At 35.4% G+C, this 19973-nt stretch overlaps 2 protein-coding genes across 3 annotated transcripts; both read right to left on the bottom strand.

The window, feature by feature from the left end:
- Nucleotides 1–709: 709 nt before the first annotated feature.
- On the bottom strand, nucleotides 710–4395 carry LOC135605324 (GCN5-related N-acetyltransferase 4, chloroplastic-like). The gene is made up of 3 exons (XM_065095281.1): nucleotides 4094–4395; nucleotides 1528–1924; nucleotides 710–1326 (listed from the first exon to the last, which is right to left on the bottom strand). The coding sequence occupies exons 1-3, from the start codon at nucleotides 4302–4304 to the stop codon at nucleotides 1038–1040; spliced, it is 897 nt and encodes a 298-aa protein (XP_064951353.1). The 5' UTR covers nucleotides 4305–4395; the 3' UTR covers nucleotides 710–1037.
- Nucleotides 4396–4807: 412 nt separating this feature from the next.
- Nucleotides 4808–17759, bottom strand: LOC135605323 (uncharacterized). Of its 2 annotated transcripts, XM_065095279.1 has the most exons (19): nucleotides 17450–17759; nucleotides 16457–16560; nucleotides 15864–15950; nucleotides 15651–15726; nucleotides 15471–15545; nucleotides 15303–15356; nucleotides 14509–14568; nucleotides 14016–14132; nucleotides 13159–13253; nucleotides 12842–13047; nucleotides 11190–11287; nucleotides 10769–10872; nucleotides 10531–10696; nucleotides 10326–10448; nucleotides 7172–7254; nucleotides 6748–6889; nucleotides 6620–6649; nucleotides 5793–5863; nucleotides 4808–5687 (listed from the first exon to the last, which is right to left on the bottom strand). In XM_065095279.1, exons 1-19 carry the CDS (start codon nucleotides 17486–17488, stop codon nucleotides 4988–4990), a joined length of 2430 nt encoding a protein of 809 aa, XP_064951351.1. In that variant the 5' UTR covers nucleotides 17489–17759; the 3' UTR covers nucleotides 4808–4987. The 2 variants fall into 2 exon arrangements, with proteins under 2 accessions (XP_064951351.1, XP_064951352.1); XM_065095280.1 differs by lacking the exon at nucleotides 6620–6649 and having other exon boundaries at nucleotides 17450–17625.
- Between the last annotated feature and the right edge of the window lie 2214 nt (nucleotides 17760–19973).

Here is a 19973-nt window from a genome sequence, read left to right as displayed (position 1 = left end):
AGAAGCTCACGGTGGACTAAACTTTGTTTTCTTTGATCCAAAACCTAGTCAACTAATCATTGAAGAATCGAAAATGGAAACCCAAGTTGTTAGAAGCGAAGGACCAAACAGAAACAGAGATTTGACGTTGTAAACGAAGTGCTCAATAGATTCCAAGATGAGATCACAAAAAGGTAGCTTTGTGGTGCGGTAATGTTGAGCCCAAATGGCATTCCAACCTTCCCGTCGGTAGGCACTTGGCATTACTAACCTAGGAGAATGATGATTGAATCAAGGAAGGAGACACTGAGATGATCCTCAGAGCTATTAAAAGGCAACTAACTATGATTTTTTGGAAATCTATGAAGGTAATGGTTTTTTATTAGCGAAATCCTAGTTTTAAGGGTGTTTGGGCCCAAGACTCAGTTATCACTACTTCTTATGCTAGAAATGTTGAACATAAAGGGAGGAAACAATACAAATCCAATTTTAAGACAAATGACAGACAACTTGCGAGATGGATCAAAGTTAACATGGATGGATTGCTAGGCTATGTGATCCAAGATGAAGATGGCCATGACATTCTTGGACACAAATTCATCCAGCTATGTTGCCCCAATATCATATGCTAACTCCTAAAACCAGTGATCCCGTCACATTCCATCCAGAACACAATAAGGCGAAAACCAAAAATAATTTTAGTAAGAGAATTTTAATCTGTCACATCAAATGGAACATAAAACATTTGTTGCACATTAATTACTTGCACTGTATTATTACATGGGAGCCATGACCGATATTCGACTCTACTGTTCTCTCCCTCGCAGCAGCTTCGGACTAAGAATAATATAGTAATCATAGAACATTTCATTTTAGCATTATCCTTAATGGTACAATGATTACCTCAAGTCTCCCAGTAGCTTTACAGTTGACACCAGGAAAATACAATGTCCACAGCAGTTTTGAGTGTTGTTTTGTTGTTCTACACACACAATATACACCACCCACCAATAACCTTGGAGAATCTGAACAGGTGTATGACCCATCACAAACTTTGATCAAGGAGTTGCATCAGGGACCAGGAGTTTCATCATGAAGTTGAATTGGATGCCCGGCGAGGTCTTGGGTTCTGGCCATTTTGCATTCTCTGGCACTTTGATGCATTTGAAGCCCTGGCCTTTGTATAATCTCATGGCAGCTAAGTTGTTTACATCACAGTGCAATGCCATTGATCGGCATCCCCAACTCCGGGCTCGAGCCTCTGCCTTGGCGACAAGCATCTTGGCAATCCCCTTTCGTCTGTCTGCCTCCCGAACTGCAACATTTGAGATATATGCAATCCCAGTTCTATATGGACAAAAAAAGAAGCATGTCAATATTTTTGCAGCTCAGAAAATTCTAGAACCATGTCAATATTCTTGCAGCTAAGAATAGACAAAACTGTCATACAATAGATTTCGATTAGATGGAACTCTGATGCAAAAGGTACAAGGTGATTTTTCTGCTGGATGATTGGCCACCCAACTAACCATGGGAACTATAAACTACCTTCTTTGTCGAAGCAGACCTTTCCTAGGAAGGAAATCAGCGACTGTGTCAACTGTAAGAATTCCAGCTACAGATCCTCTGTTGATGCTGAATTTTCCTTCAAAACCTCCAAGTTTAAAATCCTCACATCCAATATATAATTTATCATTGAATGGACTATCAGTGACAGCAACGAGACATGTCCTCATGCAACCTGGAGGAACTGAGAACCCAGAGAGCAATCCTACAAACCGGTCAATCCTCAAAACAAGATCGACTGGGAATGTATAATCTGGAAAGAAGCAACTACAGTGAGTATCTGCCACTTCCCAACAGTCCTCCAGCCGTGCATCTCGAACAGTAACTTCGGGCCACACAGATGGGAACAAATCAACAGCTTGACTAGCCCTGCAAGTACCTACACCACAGTGCACACATGGAATTACAAAATTAAACCTAGTGGGCAACGAAAGAAACAAAAACCTATTGTACCTAAAGACACTAATTTGATAACCGATGAAGTTTCTTTCATGTTTAGAACCAAGATGGCAACATGTGTGAAATAAGAGATACTAGGTGACAGCAAAGCTTAATTCTGAACAGCAGAACTTATTGATCTGCAACAAAATTTGTTATTGGATACGATTAATTCCATATTTTTGCTCCCTCGCAAGCTTGTACGGTCAATAAACATCACATGTAATTTTAATCTGAAGAAAAAGCATGAAGCAAACTGGTATTAGAAGACAGATGTACTCACTGGTATAAGTTAGTCCATCAGATCATTATGGGCTTATTGCACAAAACAACCAATAAACGTACTAATAGAAAATCCACCTTGTCAAATCAATACTCAAGGAAGACAAAATTCTTCCATATATTGATGAAACATTCACTAGCCATCCTAACAGTATATGTTGTTTTTAATAATTGATAAAAATCAATATTTCAAGGAAGTATTTGACATGTATGTTAGCAATATCTAACAAGTATCATATGTAACATATATCCAATACAGATATGACAACCAATATAAAACATGATTAATAATATTGGTTTGAAGATTGGAATTCATTAAAGATAATACAAGTAGAATTGACAAGTTCAGTTGGGCCAGATTTATCGGTTCGGACTCACTAATAAAAACCAAAATTTCAAAATAAAGAAAATATATAAAAATCATGTGAAAATAAAAATATTATAACATAATTGTTTTACCTTCGTATTATAAAAATATCAAGCTTTCAAAAAAGTGAAATTAACATATAAAATGTAAAAAAAATTAAAAATTCATAAAAACTAACAATGAAAATATTGTAAATTAATCCATTATAAAATAATAACAATATATTTATTTAAAATAGATAGTAGTCGTATCATACAATGAAAGTATGTTGGTCGCAATATATAACAAATGCAATATTGGCAGTGTCTTCTCCTCGATTTCTTAATCATAGTGACATGTTTCTTTTTGGGCTTTCATCCATCTCAAATTTCTCTTCTTCTACTTCTGCTCCCCTCTTTATTCTTTCTATAGTTGTTAATTTGGCTAGAAATTGCCAAGATCAGTCAGCTCCAATTGAGTTTGATTGATTCATACCAATCCAATCCAATCCAAATTCTAACAACAAACCCAAGCCAAAATAGAATTGCCTCTAAATGATATTAACTCCATACAAAGATACACCATCCTCAAAACCTCTGTATCACATTGGCATCAGCTAAATCCACTAATTATAACACAGAATCTCCATATTTTAAAAGTGGCATCGGCAAGGGAGACAAGCAACACTTTTCCAATAGAACATATTCTGTTCTTTTTCTAATTTGACCCCAAAGAATTCTATCCTGTGTCATCCACTTCAAGAATTAAGTCATACTCAAGGAAAGTTTCCTTGGCTAAAAATAATCCAGTAAATAATGGCCATCGTAGAGTATTTATTCATCAAAGTTGACAAATGATATACAAAACGCAAAAAGACCAAATTAAGCTAACCCTAGTTACAGGCAAATTAAGCTAGCGTTATTTAAGGGTTTCAAAATGCAACAACCACAACCAGTCATACAAATCCCTCTTACAAACATGATTTGCAATGAAGCACGAAATTCATAGCTAACAAGATTAATTAATCAAATTTAAGCACAAACAAGCATGAGTTCTTATTAACAAACAGAATTAAAATTAATAATCACCTTATGTAAAATTAACTGAGAAAGGAACCAAAAGACGGAACAGAAGGTACAGAACAGCTTTGATTGCTATCACCGAGTTAGGTAAACACCAGAGCCAGACCCAGTTTCATATAATTAAATCAATTAGTTGGATAAACATCCCAAGTTACCGTGTTATAATTGCTTCGAGGTCAATGCGTCTGTTTGAGAAAGATATAGAACCGATATTTGAGAAACATTATGAGAAAGTAGTCGATTTAGAGGAGGAAAAGAAAAAGGGAACAACTGCTCAATTGCTACATATAATCTTGGCATCTAGAACACGATCCGAGGAGAAAGCCCATCTTTTTCCTAATAGAAAAATAGAATTCTGATCCTTTTCCTTATGGAGAAGGGCGATCAGTAAGCGAGATACCTGTTGCGGTCGTGTACACTCCGAAATGGGGAGATCCACGGAGGAGCTGTTCACCCCCACCGCTGCGGCTGCTGCTGCTGCCGGAGGGAGAAACCAAAACCCTAGGAAGCAACAGAGAAAGCGTCTTGTGGCTCATAGGAGAGGAAGGGGCGGAGGAGGGAAGAGAAGGGGACGGAGAGGAGTGAGACAGGCCCAGAGATGTTAAGGCCATTCTTCCGATCTCTCCGTCCCTCGGCCACCGAACCACCACCACACCGTTATATTACTGCCATTGTTATGTGGTTCCACATTCGGCCCGGCCCGGTCGAGTAGCCTTGCAGCACTATCTTCCCCAAGTTTAAATGCCAGGGCAATCCACCGGAATCCAGCTGCTAAGTCGACAAACACAAAGCTTCCCTATGTGAATGCACGATAAACTAATTCCTCGTCACACCCATATATGCTCAAGCAATAACTGCAGCATGACATGTTCAATAATTTCGCTCCGTAACGATTGCAGCAAATGAATATAGCTAAAGGTTAGCATGTCAGCAAGTCATTAGTTGTCTAGTAATGCCGAATAAAGCAACTGATCCGTTATATATAGTGAGCAGAATGGTAGACCAGCAACTGCCCGACTCAAGGCAGCGGCTCCTCGGTGATCATTGAACACATTAAACTGAATGATGAGCAAATTAATTTCCCTTGACAAATAGCCAATTTGACACACAAGCATAGTACTGTTCAAGTGTTTATTGAAAAGACAAATTACAGAAGCAAAGCTACATGGCAAATCTCAGCGGACAAAATTATAATAGGACAGTACACGTACATCTGTCGCCAGATGCACTTCTGAATAAATGCCACTGTACACGTCCCACTGCTGTAAGAACTGTACTACTTACATTTAATTCTCTATTCCTGAACTACACCTACCTCAGGTTCGATACGCCAATGACTCTTGTTGAACTCCAAAATCGCAGTTTCATCCTTGAGAAGGAAGTTTCTCTTGGGTGCAGTAACCTCATCTTCCATGGCTCTGCCTACTTCAATATCTGCACCAACAAACTCTGCGTCCTCTTCAAATGAACAATGGGTGGTCTCGTCTACTTTTGCCAACTCACCAAATTCTGATACAGTAGAAGCACTGCTACCTGCAAGCACACCAATCGTACTAACCGATGTGCTTGCAGCAGTTTCCCCGGAATTCAACTGGGTTGAAAAATCAGTAGGTTCATCCACCTGAATATCGGAAGCTTCACGCCAGCCCACCCATTCAGGCTGCTGTTGATCATTAAAAAGGTCCACATTCTCAGCAATTTCAAACTCGAAAGGATTCACATCTGCAACATTTAGTTTCATTACGTCTGTTGATAGCTCATTGAGGGATTCATCAGCTGTGCTTGTATTGTCGGCATTGAAATCTGAGTCAGAAACAGTACACTTGTCTTCAGGCAGCACAATTTTGGTAGGCTCCTCTACTCCAACCACTACCTCATCATCACTGCTGTTACCACCACTGGACGTCTCATTTAGATTGATGTCATCCATCCTATCCAGGGTTTCCAAGGCACTTTCATCTTCGAAAGCAAACCAGTCGCAATTTGTGAAAAGACTGCAGCATACAGAGAGAAAAATTTCCAATGAGAATCATGCTACAAAGAACTAATGAAACTTGTGCCTCTGGTTATTGCACCCAGAGCTTAAATGAAACATGTACCTCTGGTTATCGACACCATGCTTCAAAGTAGAAATCACAAGTCCAGAAGATCCTTGATCGATGTATACATCCTGCAATTTTTCCAGCAAGTCAAGATAAGAAATTATAACAATCAATGTCCCATTAATAACTTACTGCATTGCACGATTGTACTAGCATAGCTACTATTTCTTCAAAAAAACAAATTACACGGTATAGGAATTACAACAATCTTCTATTTAGCATTAGATCAAGTATCAATACAGAAACTTGAAAGGTACAAAACTGAAGTACGACTTTTCAAATACAAGAGTTTACAACAATAAATATCTTATATGAAAAGAAAAGAGAACCAAGAGAGACTTCAGATATGAACATTAGTTGGGAATTTTGAAAAAATGGGTTCTGTTTCTTAACATTATTAAATCAAGTATGATAAATTTTGGCAACCCCAAGAAAGTAAAAGAGTATGATTTTGTAATTTGGCTTTGAAAAGATATAGGGACCGGTCCTTCTAAGAGATAAAGTTGACATCAGCATGTGGTGTGCACCAAAAACATTATCAGATGGGCTAATCTGAAAATGCATATTTAGATAGCCCATCTGCATTGCAATTACCGGAAGACCCTTCTTCAGATAAAACCTGCTTCTTAATGAGGACAAAGTCAAGAATGTTTTAAATGCCTTTAATAGGCAAATAAAACAATAGATGCTTATGGACTTTCAAAGCATAAGAAACCACTACCGCAATGAAGGCCCCCCTCATTCCTTTTTCTCGTTTGTGGAGTAAAAGAGTTAAAAGACATTTAAAAATAGTTGCATCCTGAACAAATAAGCATGATATTTACCTCATCATCTTGGTCAAGAGAAACATGGGCCTGAAAGAATAACTGTTTTTCATCATTTGCACAAGCGAAATCAAAAAATTGCTGCCTAAGATATTAATGATAGTTACTGGTTCTGATCTACTAATTACCTCATCTACATTATCATTCTCATAAACATGGTACCGAAATGCATGGTTTGTATTGTTCACTAAGGCTCTAATATCATAATCTCTATCATGAAGCTCGTCTTCATCACTATCTCTTGTCCTTTCCTGTAATGTTGTTGGGCGACTGCATAGACAAAAACATGTTTAAGAAGAAAAGCATAAAAAGTCCAGCAATAACTTAAACCATGACTTAGCAGTTAAGAGATGTCTAAAAATTGTGATTTTCATGAACAAATAGTTTGTAAAAATGCTAAAATCACATAATGAACTGCAAGGATGGTTCAGCTTCAGCCATAAATGTCGAGGATAAAAGTTCCTCTTCTGATATTTTGTCTTTACAGTTATTATCCATTTTTCACTTCATTGACCATCAGAAAAGCTTTGTTCATTGCAGCATGATGCTTACCCACAGGCCCAGTGAAAAACATTTTCCACTGCATTACGTTCACGCAAAACATTTGTTTGCCAATCAATCCATTCCTCCGATTCCTACAATAGCAAAAAAATACATACGGATTTAATACAAGTCCTGAAACAGATACATGACCAACGATTCTTCTACCATATAACAGTAAAGAAAATGGTGCATATGTCATAATGGTAACTTAGCTAGTTAGATTTAATTAAAAAAGGGTAATTGATAAACCGAGGCTAAACTATCCAAGTACAGTTCACATAGCCCCAAGATTTGATCTTATGATTCCTCCTAAGATCACTGTTCACAATCCTTCCTCCGATCATAGGCCATCACTAAGCAAATTCTAGATTAGGTGTAATTTTAACTCTCTCCTCGCAAAAAACTCCATACACTTTTCACACTTACTCCATGTCTTTTCTCATATGAAGTTGCAACCATGGTTCATAAGATCTGTAACGAGACTTGGGTTGGCAAGGAAAAATACAACTGTGACAGAGAGTATTGGTTGAATTGGACAAATCAGAAAATAATTAAAAATAACAAGGATTCTTTTACCTTGATGTATTATAAACTCCAAAGAATTATACGAAATTTTGAATATGACGAAAAAAATTTATGAAAGATAATGAACAAAATAATGGAGATTAATTCATTAGAAATTACTATAATGTTCATTATAAAATATTTATTGATCATATCATTCAAATAAATTAACAAAATTATATATTTGTTATAACCAAAAACTTACTCCTTTACATAATTGTGTGCACTGGAAATTGCAGGTTCTGAAATATTTGATTGAAAGTTTGAAACTGCTCTGTGTCCAGTCAATCTCATCCACCCATGGATCAAGCCTAACCCCAAATGAATTGTATAAATGTATTATTACTGAAGGCAATAGATCTAGCGAAATGATGCAAAACCATTTTAACCTTTTTCATATTTCAGTAAATTTTATTAGTTTAAATGTTACTTTGTAAAAATCATAAATTGTCACATGACAACATCTTCCATGTTTCTATTTTAGTTTCCTAAATTATCGAAAGAGAAGAAAAAAGATAAAATAAATAAAATAAAAGTTTAATTTGATTGAATATCACAGATCTTGATTAATAATTATTCTGTCTAAGGAAGATTCATCATCCTGCAAAATAGTCTACTGACTAGTTATACCATTAATATAACATTATTCTCCCAATCAAATTTGGAAATCTGTTTCTTAGAAGTAGGAAAAAGCAGATGCTTCATTTACTTTGATTTAATTATAAAATTTCCTTTTATTTCTTAACCTTGATATTTATAAAAAGAGCAAAATGGGATTAATAAGTAAAGACAACAAAATGACGGAATAGAACTGAGCCTCTTTTCCCACATTATGCGTTAGCAGTGCGAGGCCACATTTTTATCCCAATAGTATATAATCTCATCATCCAGGTAAGGAGAAGTGCAGATGTGTGAAACCATCCTTGGAAATTTCTCCATAAGCCAAAAGTAAGTTTGATATTATCTTTTTTTTTCCATTATCTTTCACTATTATTATATTTCCCTTCCTCTCTCTCATTCCCTTCTATTCCTAAATAAAAGAAAATACTTCCAATGTGTTATGTAGGACAAGGTCATCATGAGCATTGGAAGTATTTTCTTTCAGTGATAGATGGAAGTCTCTTCACGAGCATTGGAAGTATTTTCTTTCAGTGATAGATGTAGGACAAGGTCATCACAAGCATTGGAAGTATCTTCTACTAGCTGATCGCTTGAATTGATTATTGTGAACAATCTGAATTGTGACTTTTAGAGTCATAAAGAAAAAATAAGAATCATTCAGTGACAGATGCAAGACTTGCAGGCATATTGACCTAGATAAAAATATGGATAACTAATGATGCCTAAGTTCTTTCATTTCATTTTGAAAGGGAATACTAACTATCAAGAACCTAGAGATGATTCAAAGCTTAAGAACACCATAGATAAGGATTTGGTAACTAACAAGATTCCAAAGTCTAGACCTCTTGCTAAAACAAAATGCATGAGATAGAAACGCAAGTGATTTGCCTCATATAGATGTTATAATTGTCATAACTATGATGTAACATATGAAATTGATTAATTTTTATAGATTAAAAAAATGTTCCACAGTCCTCATCCCATGGTTAGGTTTCTAGTCATTTCATTCAGAACTTAATATTCAATACAGAAAACCAACCAAGAAATTTATCACGTGAATTCAAGGAACCAAATCACATGTTCAACATCTTTATTGTGACAACCAAAAATTATATGAAGCTATGTAAAACTGTACAAAAAATTTTAAATGAAAAAGAGAGATTCAAATATAGTCATTCTGATTAAAATGAAGTCCAATATACAGACTTCTGATTCTTGATAGAGAAGCTATTTTTGCCAAGGTATGCAATTTTGAATAATACCGTCCGGTACGGGCGGTACGTACCAGTCCATCAGCTGACCGGTATACGGACCGCCCATTACCGGACGGAACGATATATATATATATATATATATATATATATATATATATATATATATATATATATATATATATATATATATATATATATATATATATATATATAAACTTGGCGACGTCGCCCTGCGTGGGAGAAGGAAAAGGCAACGTCGCCGAGGCGATGTCGCCTTTTAAATACATACATACATATATATACATACATACATACATACATATACATACATACATACATACATACATACATACATACATACATACATACATATATATATATATATATATATATATATATATATATACATACATACATACATACAATCTTTTATATATAAATATATATTTATTAATTTATATATATATAAACGAGGCGACGTCGTCCCGCCCGAGAAAAGAGAGAGGCGACGTCGCCAAATTATATATATACATATATATATATATATATATATATATACAATATCGTACCGTACCGAGCGAACGTCGAAACTTTGATACGGTATGATATTGTATACCTTGATTCTTGCCCATAAATTTAACACATTGCAGAAGTCAATAACCACTAATATGCACATATATAGTTACAAGCCTACAGGACTAATAATCAGGCTTAAATGAAAAGGTTCATTTATACACCAATAAATCAATCAATAAGCAACCAACCTGTAGGTAAGACCGAATATGGTCATTACTGCTCGCAAGTTGCACAAGTTTGTTACTAATTCTTGTAATATGCCCAATGTTTCCAGCCCGGAATGGCTGTCTTCCAATGGCTGGGACACTTTCCTATAGTGGAAAAGTTAATAGATAAGTTAATCTGTTTACAACAAAATATAGCATCATGAATCCCATCAAACATGATTCTTACCACATTTGAATCACGGGAGAGGAAAGGATTTCTATCTGCTTGTAGAAACTTAGAAAGTATACCGCAGTCACAAAATAAATGATCAACAATTGCAATATTCTTGCTTGCAAGGCATGACATCACCAACTTCTCTACAAGATGATGTAGTGAGTTGTTGAAGGGATACCTGCATGAACCACATTATTAATGAATGAACAATATGCAGAATATAGACAAAAAAGCAAAAGATGCGGCTTACTTAAAGAAGTGATCTAGGATTATACGGATGGCACCAGATCGAATCAATTCCTTCTCAGCGACTTCATCACCAGCTTCTAGTAATACCACAATGAACTCCACTACCTGAAAATCAAAAATAGAGTTTTAAATGCTAAAGGAACCAGAGAAGTTCAAAAGTTTCTGAATTTTCAAAAATAAATTACAAGTATCCGTATCGTAACTGAAACATACAAAAAGAAAAAGTATATTCCCCATTATGCTACATGAAATTCACTTCAGTCAAATACAGTATAACTTAGAACATCTTATTCGAAGTTGAGGGAAAGACAAGCCCTGACATCATATCCCAACCATTTTATACAAGGTCATTCAATAATTAGATCCTCCAAGTTTTACCCCTTTTTTAAATTATCAAAAAATCTGCTCCAAAATGTACATACCTTAAGACGATGCTTCCCAAATGGAGGATGTAGTTCACCATAAGTGGTAGGAAGAGTATTGGCATCAGATGACACATTCAATAGTTTAAGCAAGTCATCTGCAAAACAAAATAGTCAAAAAGATTATTGAGTACTAATAACAACTTGAACAAGTTCATAATAAGTTGATACTGTCACTATAGCAAGGCCATGGAATAAAACAAAAATCCCAGATAATACTTTCACATCTCTAATGCTAGGGGAAGAAACAGCTGATTACAAGTAGTTCTTCTGCAGACTAAATTTTTTTAGTTCTATGCCAATACAGAATTGGTACTCCAGAAATGTATTATAATGACCCATAAAACCACCATGAGTATATTAAAGGATATATTACAAGTTCGAGCAAGACAATGGTTAAATGTTCTCATAAAAGAGAATAAATGCAAGACAAGCTCATAATGAATTAACAAAATCATGAAATAAGACATTGAATGAGACAGAAAATATCATCAAATGCATTTCTACACTCCCATGATCGGTAATTTTAATAAAGTTTTAAAATCACCACACTCCATCCTAATTAGAAAGGTTCAGAATGTTTTTCTTAATTTCTATATATTCTCTATTTTATTTTCTGATTTTTTTCTATTTTTAATTGTTATTGTTGAAAGCCCAATCTCCTGATAATTCCAACAAATGGCAATCCTGATCCAGTTCTTAAAATTTCATTTCAGTCATACATTATTACTGAAAATAATTTTTGTTACAAAAATCACAATGATAGTGTAACATAAGTAATAAAGACTAATATTCAAAGCATGAAAAAGGAATGCAGTGCAAAATATCTGGATGTTCAGAAGTATAAAGGTAACAGAGCATCTGAATAGGATCTTATCAAAGTAAGATTTTATCTGTACACAAAAGAAATACATAGCCCCACATGAGTCGACAAATTAGATAGGAAACTTGTATAAAGCAACAGATATGATTAGAATCTCCATTGGGTCCTCAAGTTAGATAGGAGTACTCAATAAAACAACAGGTATGATTGGATCACTACAATGAAATGTTTGCCCCAAAAAGCACTGAATGAATAATTCTTTACAGATCATGCCAAATTAAATAAATCCATGAAGTTGGCAACCAATAATTCCTTCATATGTTGGTGAACAAAGCCTCTATTATTAAGTTGACAGAAAATCAATTGTCACAGTACTGCTTTAAAAACAGGTACAACAAGCTACCAATGCAATGCAATGTTTTTGCAGAAATTTTCAGCAGCCAGCTTGACTCTTCACAGACTATTTTAAGCCTAAAATTCTATATTAAGCTCTCTTTTGATCATGATTTCATTCTCAAAGACTCGAACAATTTGGTAACAATTTGTAGAGATAGCTTTTGAATAAATCTATAGAGCATACTTCATTTTGAAAATTGATCTTAAACAGGAAATCCAAGAAATTCCCACTCCAAATTATGATCCCTTGACAATCGTAGCTCTTATAGATCCTTCCCAAGATACATGCCCTGACAAATCCTATACCAGGCTTGCTAGATGATATTCTTGCAATCTTCAATTTCATCAAGCAAAAGAACATTTTAACCTTAAGAAACAAAAGGTCACAAGCATCAAGGATAGAAATATAAACAAGCATACTTTAACTACATACCCAAATGTGTCAACATAGCATGTAAAGTCTCTGGATCCACATGACTGAATGACTCATACAGATGCTGACTTCTAACGTAATGGACTGAAGCAGGTGAAGCAGATCTTTTAGGATCCAACAAGGCAATACACACAGATAGAGAGTGAACAAGGGCAGATTTAGACGAAGAATTTTCCAGTGCATGCCCAAATATCCTCGCAACAAAGCTGCACAAAAACATAAAGTAACAACAGATGTAATGTCAGAGTTGCCAAAATACTATCTACAACACCATTAAAGCAACCATATCTTTATAACATGAATAACAAGACAAGTACCTTTGGCTAGAAAGCTTAGCTGCTAAAGCTGATGAAGTATTTCGAATAATGGCCATTAGAACCTCAGCCGCATTAGCATTAACTTCAGCAGAATGCTGCTCAATTTGCAAGGTGAATTCATAAATAATAACTCATTAGATCATAAACAAAAAACTTTTCAAATATCGAACAGTCAATTAACTGAAATATATGAGTAATATTGATGAAAAGATATAGTGATTCAAAATGGGCCGCCAAGGTGTAAATAGAATGAATTCTGATGAGTGGTATGGCTGTCGAAACATGCCCATCTAACTCAAGGCTAGAGTCTAAAATGTATAACAAACCTAAGAAATATACACAAATACAAAGTGGATTCCAAAACCCATTGTTGAGCATGATTGCAAGAATCAGTCAAAGGAATCGCCATTGAACAGACGATGAGCAATAACATAAGCTAACCATTGTTAAGAATGAAGGTGAAGAAAGTGCACAGTCACTCAAGTTCATGATAGCATAGCTAACTTCATAATACAAACTTAATATGTACCTTTTCAACTATAACTACATTAAATATATATTATGCTAAACAATATACCAATAAAACAGAAGATGAAGAATCTAGTAAATAAATTATCACTCAGTAACAAAGTCTATCAGTTACAGGCTGACAAAACCAAATGGGGCCTAAAGTGAAAATGTTGAAACTTGAAAGGTTCGGACACTTCATAATACTGTGCCCATACTAACATAGCTGATGATCTAGATGATGTTGCAAACCGAACAAATTGCCAAAAAAACATGTGCCTTGAGGAACCTATTAAACTATAAAGATGCTTCAATTATGAAGGAAAAAGAACACACAGTATAGCACTTACAGCAGGACTCAATTTATCCACAATTATCTCAAGCAGTTTAGTATCTGCCAACCACTGCATGATATCCATATGGTTTGGATATGTATGATCATCAGCACCAACAAGTCGAAGCAGGATCTGACCAAAGTAAACAAGGCACAAAATGGATTAACTACCTCACCCCCCATAAAACTAAAAACAAAATACAAAAAACACATGCAAAAACAAAAGGTCAACAAATAACAAGATTGGATTTTGTTAAGACTAAGATGGTACAGTAAAAAAGCATCAAATTGGAGGTAATTCACTCGTTAGCATATACAAGATGTCAAGATATACAGGTAACAACTTATAAATAAAGACAAAGATGTATTTTGTGATAGAGCAGAAAAAAAACAATAGTTATCTCACGATAAAAGCATGAGCTTTAGTAATTCAATGCACAGATATATATAACATGTTGAAAATTAATATTTAAAAACAAAGGAAGTTATGTTTAGAATTCAGAACTAACCTCCATGATCGATGTTACGCCTATCAAATCAACCAAGTGGTGAAAAATGACATCATGAGTCTGATCCAAAAAACATAATCCAAATCATAAGTCAATGCAAACAGAATAAAGATGGCAAAAGGTTTAACCAGATGAAGTATAAAACTAGTGTAATTATAATGCAGAATGCCTTTCAAATAGTAATATTATTCGAGTTCAAATTTGGACAACAGAGGTTGGAGTTTCAACCATAATTGTAGAATTTGTAATGACTGTAATGTGTTAATCCGAACCTAAAGACCTCAAATATACCAGTAACAGTTTAAATACATGGAAATTCTCTCACATTTAATATTGCTTGGAAACAAAACATGTGATGTAAAACTTATCCGGATGCATCCAATAAAATTCTAGTTGACTAGTCCCCCATATATTGAAGTTAAGCTCTTAATCCATTATAGATAATTTAGAATGGGAATATACCAAAAACAAAGATCTCATGTAACAATGTTTCTCATTCCTTGAAAGTTTGTTGTTACTTTCAGTCTTTTACAAGCTGTAAAGAAAATGGTGGCTACTTTTGAAACATAATCCAAAAACAACATGATAAAAAGAAACTCAGAAATCAGATGGGAGGAATAACTGAGACCAATTCATGTTCTTGGAAAATCCCGACACAAAAATAACCTCCAAGAAACATTCTTTTTGTTTGCAAGTGCATGCCTGACAGATCCACAATGCACCCAGGAACCAAAAATCAACACAATTTTTTCCCAAGTGATATTTCCATAGAAAGCAGTGAAAGAAAGACTTACTTGAACATAGGTCATAAGTGAAGTGGTCTTCCTTAACATCAGGCACACTACAACCTTATAAATAATGCAAGAAACTTCAATCAGCTATTTAATTTAACCAAATACAAGATGTTTTGGGCCATGATTGGCCAACTAAAGTATAAAAACTAGGTAGTAATGGTCATAAACCTTGCTGAAGTAACCAGCTAGTGTTGAATTATGTACACGATCTGGTTCAAGGAAGGAGAAGAGCTTGTTCATCAGCTGCAATGGCCAAAAATGTAAGAAAATCCAGATCTCTGAATAAACAAACAAAAGTTGCATATGTCAAGTAAAATGAATGGATCTGGTTTTGGTGCCATAACCTACATCTTCATCCTCCACCAAGCTTTTCAGTATGACATCAACTTCACAAGTAAGTATCTCACAGGCAATGAAAGGGAACCTACAACATTCACGAAGGGAAACCTCAACCATAAAATAGCTCCAAAAGATAAGCAAAAAAAAAGGAAAAGAACTAAAAATTATTCCAGAGTTACAATTGAAAAAAAAAAGTCAATTTTTGTTAATGACAAAACATACTTGAAGGCCCGTTTGCTGTCAGCATCTTGAGGAGCATCTTCGATAATATACTGGAGTAACTGTTCTAACTGAGCATGATCTCTAAGGCTGAAAACAAATTATAGCACACTATAAGGCAATAAATTTAGATGTTAAGAGGACTCTAATTGTAAGATTCACAAAACTCTAGTAGAAGCAAATTGTGGTTTCATTCTCTGGAGAAAGAAACATTATGTGAATAAATCCTGATAGTTATCATCACAAGAAGTCACCTAATGGCTGCTATTTTCATTCTCCTAAATGAACAAATAAAAAAAACTTTTGATAAGAACACGTATTCCCCAAGACAAGTAAGAACAGATATTGTCTAGAATGCCTCTAAGCTCTTAGATCAAGTGCATTTTATTAAATTTCAGAAGCAATTAAGATCTCCAATCAGATACCACATGGAAGGAGAAGCTTCCAAGTTAAGTTACCAACCTTCTAATTTATAAAGTTAATATAGACAATCTAACTAGTTTTATGAGCTTAATTACACAAGACGGTTCTTTTGTAATCATTTCCTAAACTACAGAGCACTAGAATATCCAAATGAATGCAAAGATAAAAATTACAAATTTATAAGGCGTGTGTTTAAAGCTTTGCATTCTTGAATTATTTCCTCTTCATCAAGAAGCTCTTCCAAGGTGAAGCTTTCCTTATCCAAGATAAACTCCACCTGCAGAGAAGGTTATACAATTAAAAATAAGACCACAAGCCAAAAAAAAAGTAAGTCCACAAGCTCACTTGGAAAAGATCTCAAATGATAATTAGTCATTCAAAAGTACAACTAACAAAAGGATGTTCAAATCGCTAGAGAGCAAAAGTCTCTGACACAGCTATTAATACAAAATAAATCTTAACCAGTAAGTTGGTATGACAGACACCAAACGTGCAGACTGCCCTTTAGCGATGCCAGTAGCTCAAGTTCTCAAGAGTTGCCCAAGTTTTTCAAGGATTATCAATGTACAATCTACTCTCAATGAGCAGCAGCATTGCAAATACCCTCCCGTGTGCATGCCACCAATCATCGTTTTGTGAAATTTCAAAAACGAAAACACAAGCTGAATTCGCAGTTATTACCATGCTAAATAATGGAAACACACAAATCAATATCAGGCGAGGAGGATGCAATTTCACGTTCCGTTCAAAGATAGGAAATAAAAAAAGGAGAAATCTTTGCTTACTTTTCCTTTTAAGAAAAAAAAACATAAAAGAGTATGGCATCCACATAGAAATAAAATCGATACGAATACCACTTTGAAAAAAACACTTTAGGTGACTAGAACATGTTGCACGAGACAATGGTAAGTTGACAGAAGTAGACCGAGTATCAGATGGATGTCGCTCATAGAAAAGATTATTAATCCAGAGAAAAAAGAGATTCAACAAAGAAGACGAACATGGTTGAAGGTAGCACGACAGATAATTAAACAAACCGCACAGGAAATAATGCATAAGCCATCAGATTTAAAGTCAAAGCGACAGAAATGAACCACGCAAAGGAAACAAAAAATGACATCTCAAAGCAGCAGAGAAAAGAAATTGCGCAATAAGTCGCTGCTCACAGGAGAATCTCCAAGGAGATTGGGTATCCGCCAGAACATCTCCGACTCGGTTCTTGGATTTAGCTACTATGAGAGCTACAAGCGGCCCAAAGGCCCACCGATCCGACGGCAGAGTAGGGATTCCTCAACCAAACGCCAGGAACCGAAGCCCCCGGGCGTCGGACGGAGGGCACCAGGAGCAGCGGCGGCTACGGCGGGAGGAAAGACAGGGACGGAGAAGAGGAAACCCTAGATTTGGGGGAAGGGAGGAGAAAAAGAAAGAGGGAGACCTCTCTTTTGAAGAGGAGGAACTATAATGAATTGAGGTAGCATCGAACGGATCGCGAGGCGGTCCATATTTGGATCTCTTGAATTTGGGTGGTACAGGTCATGTGTCTCAGCCGAAAGACAAAACACAGAATTCCCCGCTCTCGTTGGCATAGAGGTGCGGGCCCCACGTCCATCTATGCGTGATCCCTGAGCTGAGACACAGGATCCACTCCGCATCAGAAACAAAAATAACTCTCCCCGCAGGCATGGTTCGTCTCGCCTCTGTCCCCGAGGAACAGCATTGGTCTACGTCTGGGGCCCTGTTGTCGTTCCCAATCAACGCACGGTAAGTGAGGCGGGTAAGAGTCTCCCTTTGAACTACGTGCTGCGGCAGGCTAAACGTTGATCGGATAACTCGAACCGTTCAGGAAAAGAAATTAAATCCCAACACGCAAGTGTTTCACAAAAATTAAGGAGCAAAATATAATTCTAATAATACGTAATCCACTAAAATGGTTTGAGTGCGATGGACATCGGCTTTGGGCTCGTGGTGCGGCCGTGCTATCTTTAGGCTCCTCCGTTGTCATGACAGGTAGGTGTGGCGGAGTGGAAAAGAAAGGGTGGAAAGCAACCCTTTGCATGAAAGTTTCGTGATGGATTGAGCTTTGCGAACGGGCGCGTCCACTACGAATCCAATCAACCAAAGCAACTGATCGAGTAGAGGGAGACGCGTTCGTTCTTTTGGGGTGTTGCAAGATATCCATGTCTCCAATCCTGTCTTTCCACGTCAGCTCTCCGTCACAGCGCAAAAGTTAGTTCGGTTTTCTGTTATCATGGCGTTTCTGTATTAGTAAGCTTTTCTGTTGTAGTGACATTTCGAGTGGAATAATAATAAGGTATATTTACGATTGTTGCTAGGTTTGGACGTTCCTTCAAAATGGATAATAAATCTCTCTTTCTTTTAAACATGTCTTTTTATTATGAGTACAATAATCGTCTCGAAAATTAGAGCCAATCAGATAAAATAATTCATTGAAAAATAGTATCTTCAAAAAATCATAAATCTTAATTAGTTATTTTTAGCATTTCGATTCTTACCCTTTAAAAAATACATTGGTATCTCTTTAATTACGAAAGTAAAATATCTAAATCTGTTTACCCTAATATCATCGATTTTATCAAAAAATATATAAAATAATAAAATAATTTTAACATTTCAATTGGTGATAGTAGACGATATCGATAATGACGGAGGACGATGTCGCTAAGGACCATAGTGTGTATTGTGGATAAGAAGAGCAACGATGAGAGGTGACAGCACTTTGTATTTGTGTCGGCGTCGATGTAGTTGTCAAGCAATGACAATTGACATATGTATCGACAATCCTTTTGTCGCTTGACAATTGCGTCGACACTAACGCAGATGCAAAAGTAGCCATCACTTTTCTCCGTTACTCTCCTCGTCTATAACACCCTCCTACGACTCCTGACTCCATTGTCCTTCTTCACCAATTGAAATATTAAAATTATCTTTTTATCCTTTATTTTTATATTTTTATTGATAAAGCTGATGACGTTATGATAAATAAACTTATATGTTTCACTTTTATATATATGGGAATGTCAATATAAATTTTTAAAATGTAGGGATTAGAATACTAAATATAGCTAAATACAATGATAACATGTAGTTAGCCCTCTTATTTAACTTAGTAAAATTTATTAACTTTTTAAACACATCTTAATAAGTAAATTTAATATAGATTCTTTTTCAAATGCGTTAGGCATAGAAAGTAATAAATAATCTTCAATGTAGGAGAGAAATCTTCGTGAGGCGCCAAAACATGTTATGGTCTCCGTTGATCCAATACCATGGAAAGAATCTACTCAAACCTGAATACATGTTGGCAAGAAAACACAAAAAAAAAAAAAGGTGTTATTTCTCATGAGGAATTTATATAAACCTAATGATTATCTACCTTCTATAATTGTCACGTACGAACTAATCTAACTCAAATCCAATATCTATCCATTGTACCTTTAAAGGATGAATTATACCTATTTTTACATCTAGGATTTGCATATACAATATATATCATGAATTTTCTTTTACCTTTAGATTCAAAATAAGAAGAACAGCCATTTCTTTTATTGTAAACTTGCAAAACAAACATTGGGTGTTCTTCAAAAGATTGATTCCTGCATGAACAAAATCTTTTTTTACAAAATAATATTTTTTTTTAAAAAAATTAATATATATATAATTATCAAATTT

The sequence above is a fragment of the Musa acuminata genome, chromosome BXJ2-2, assembly GCF_036884655.1.
Source record: "Musa acuminata AAA Group cultivar baxijiao chromosome BXJ2-2, Cavendish_Baxijiao_AAA, whole genome shotgun sequence".
Taxonomy (NCBI): domain Eukaryota; kingdom Viridiplantae; phylum Streptophyta; class Magnoliopsida; order Zingiberales; family Musaceae; genus Musa; species Musa acuminata.
The sequence above is the reverse complement of the archived record's forward strand: the minus strand, read 5'-3'. Positions and strand labels throughout refer to the sequence as shown.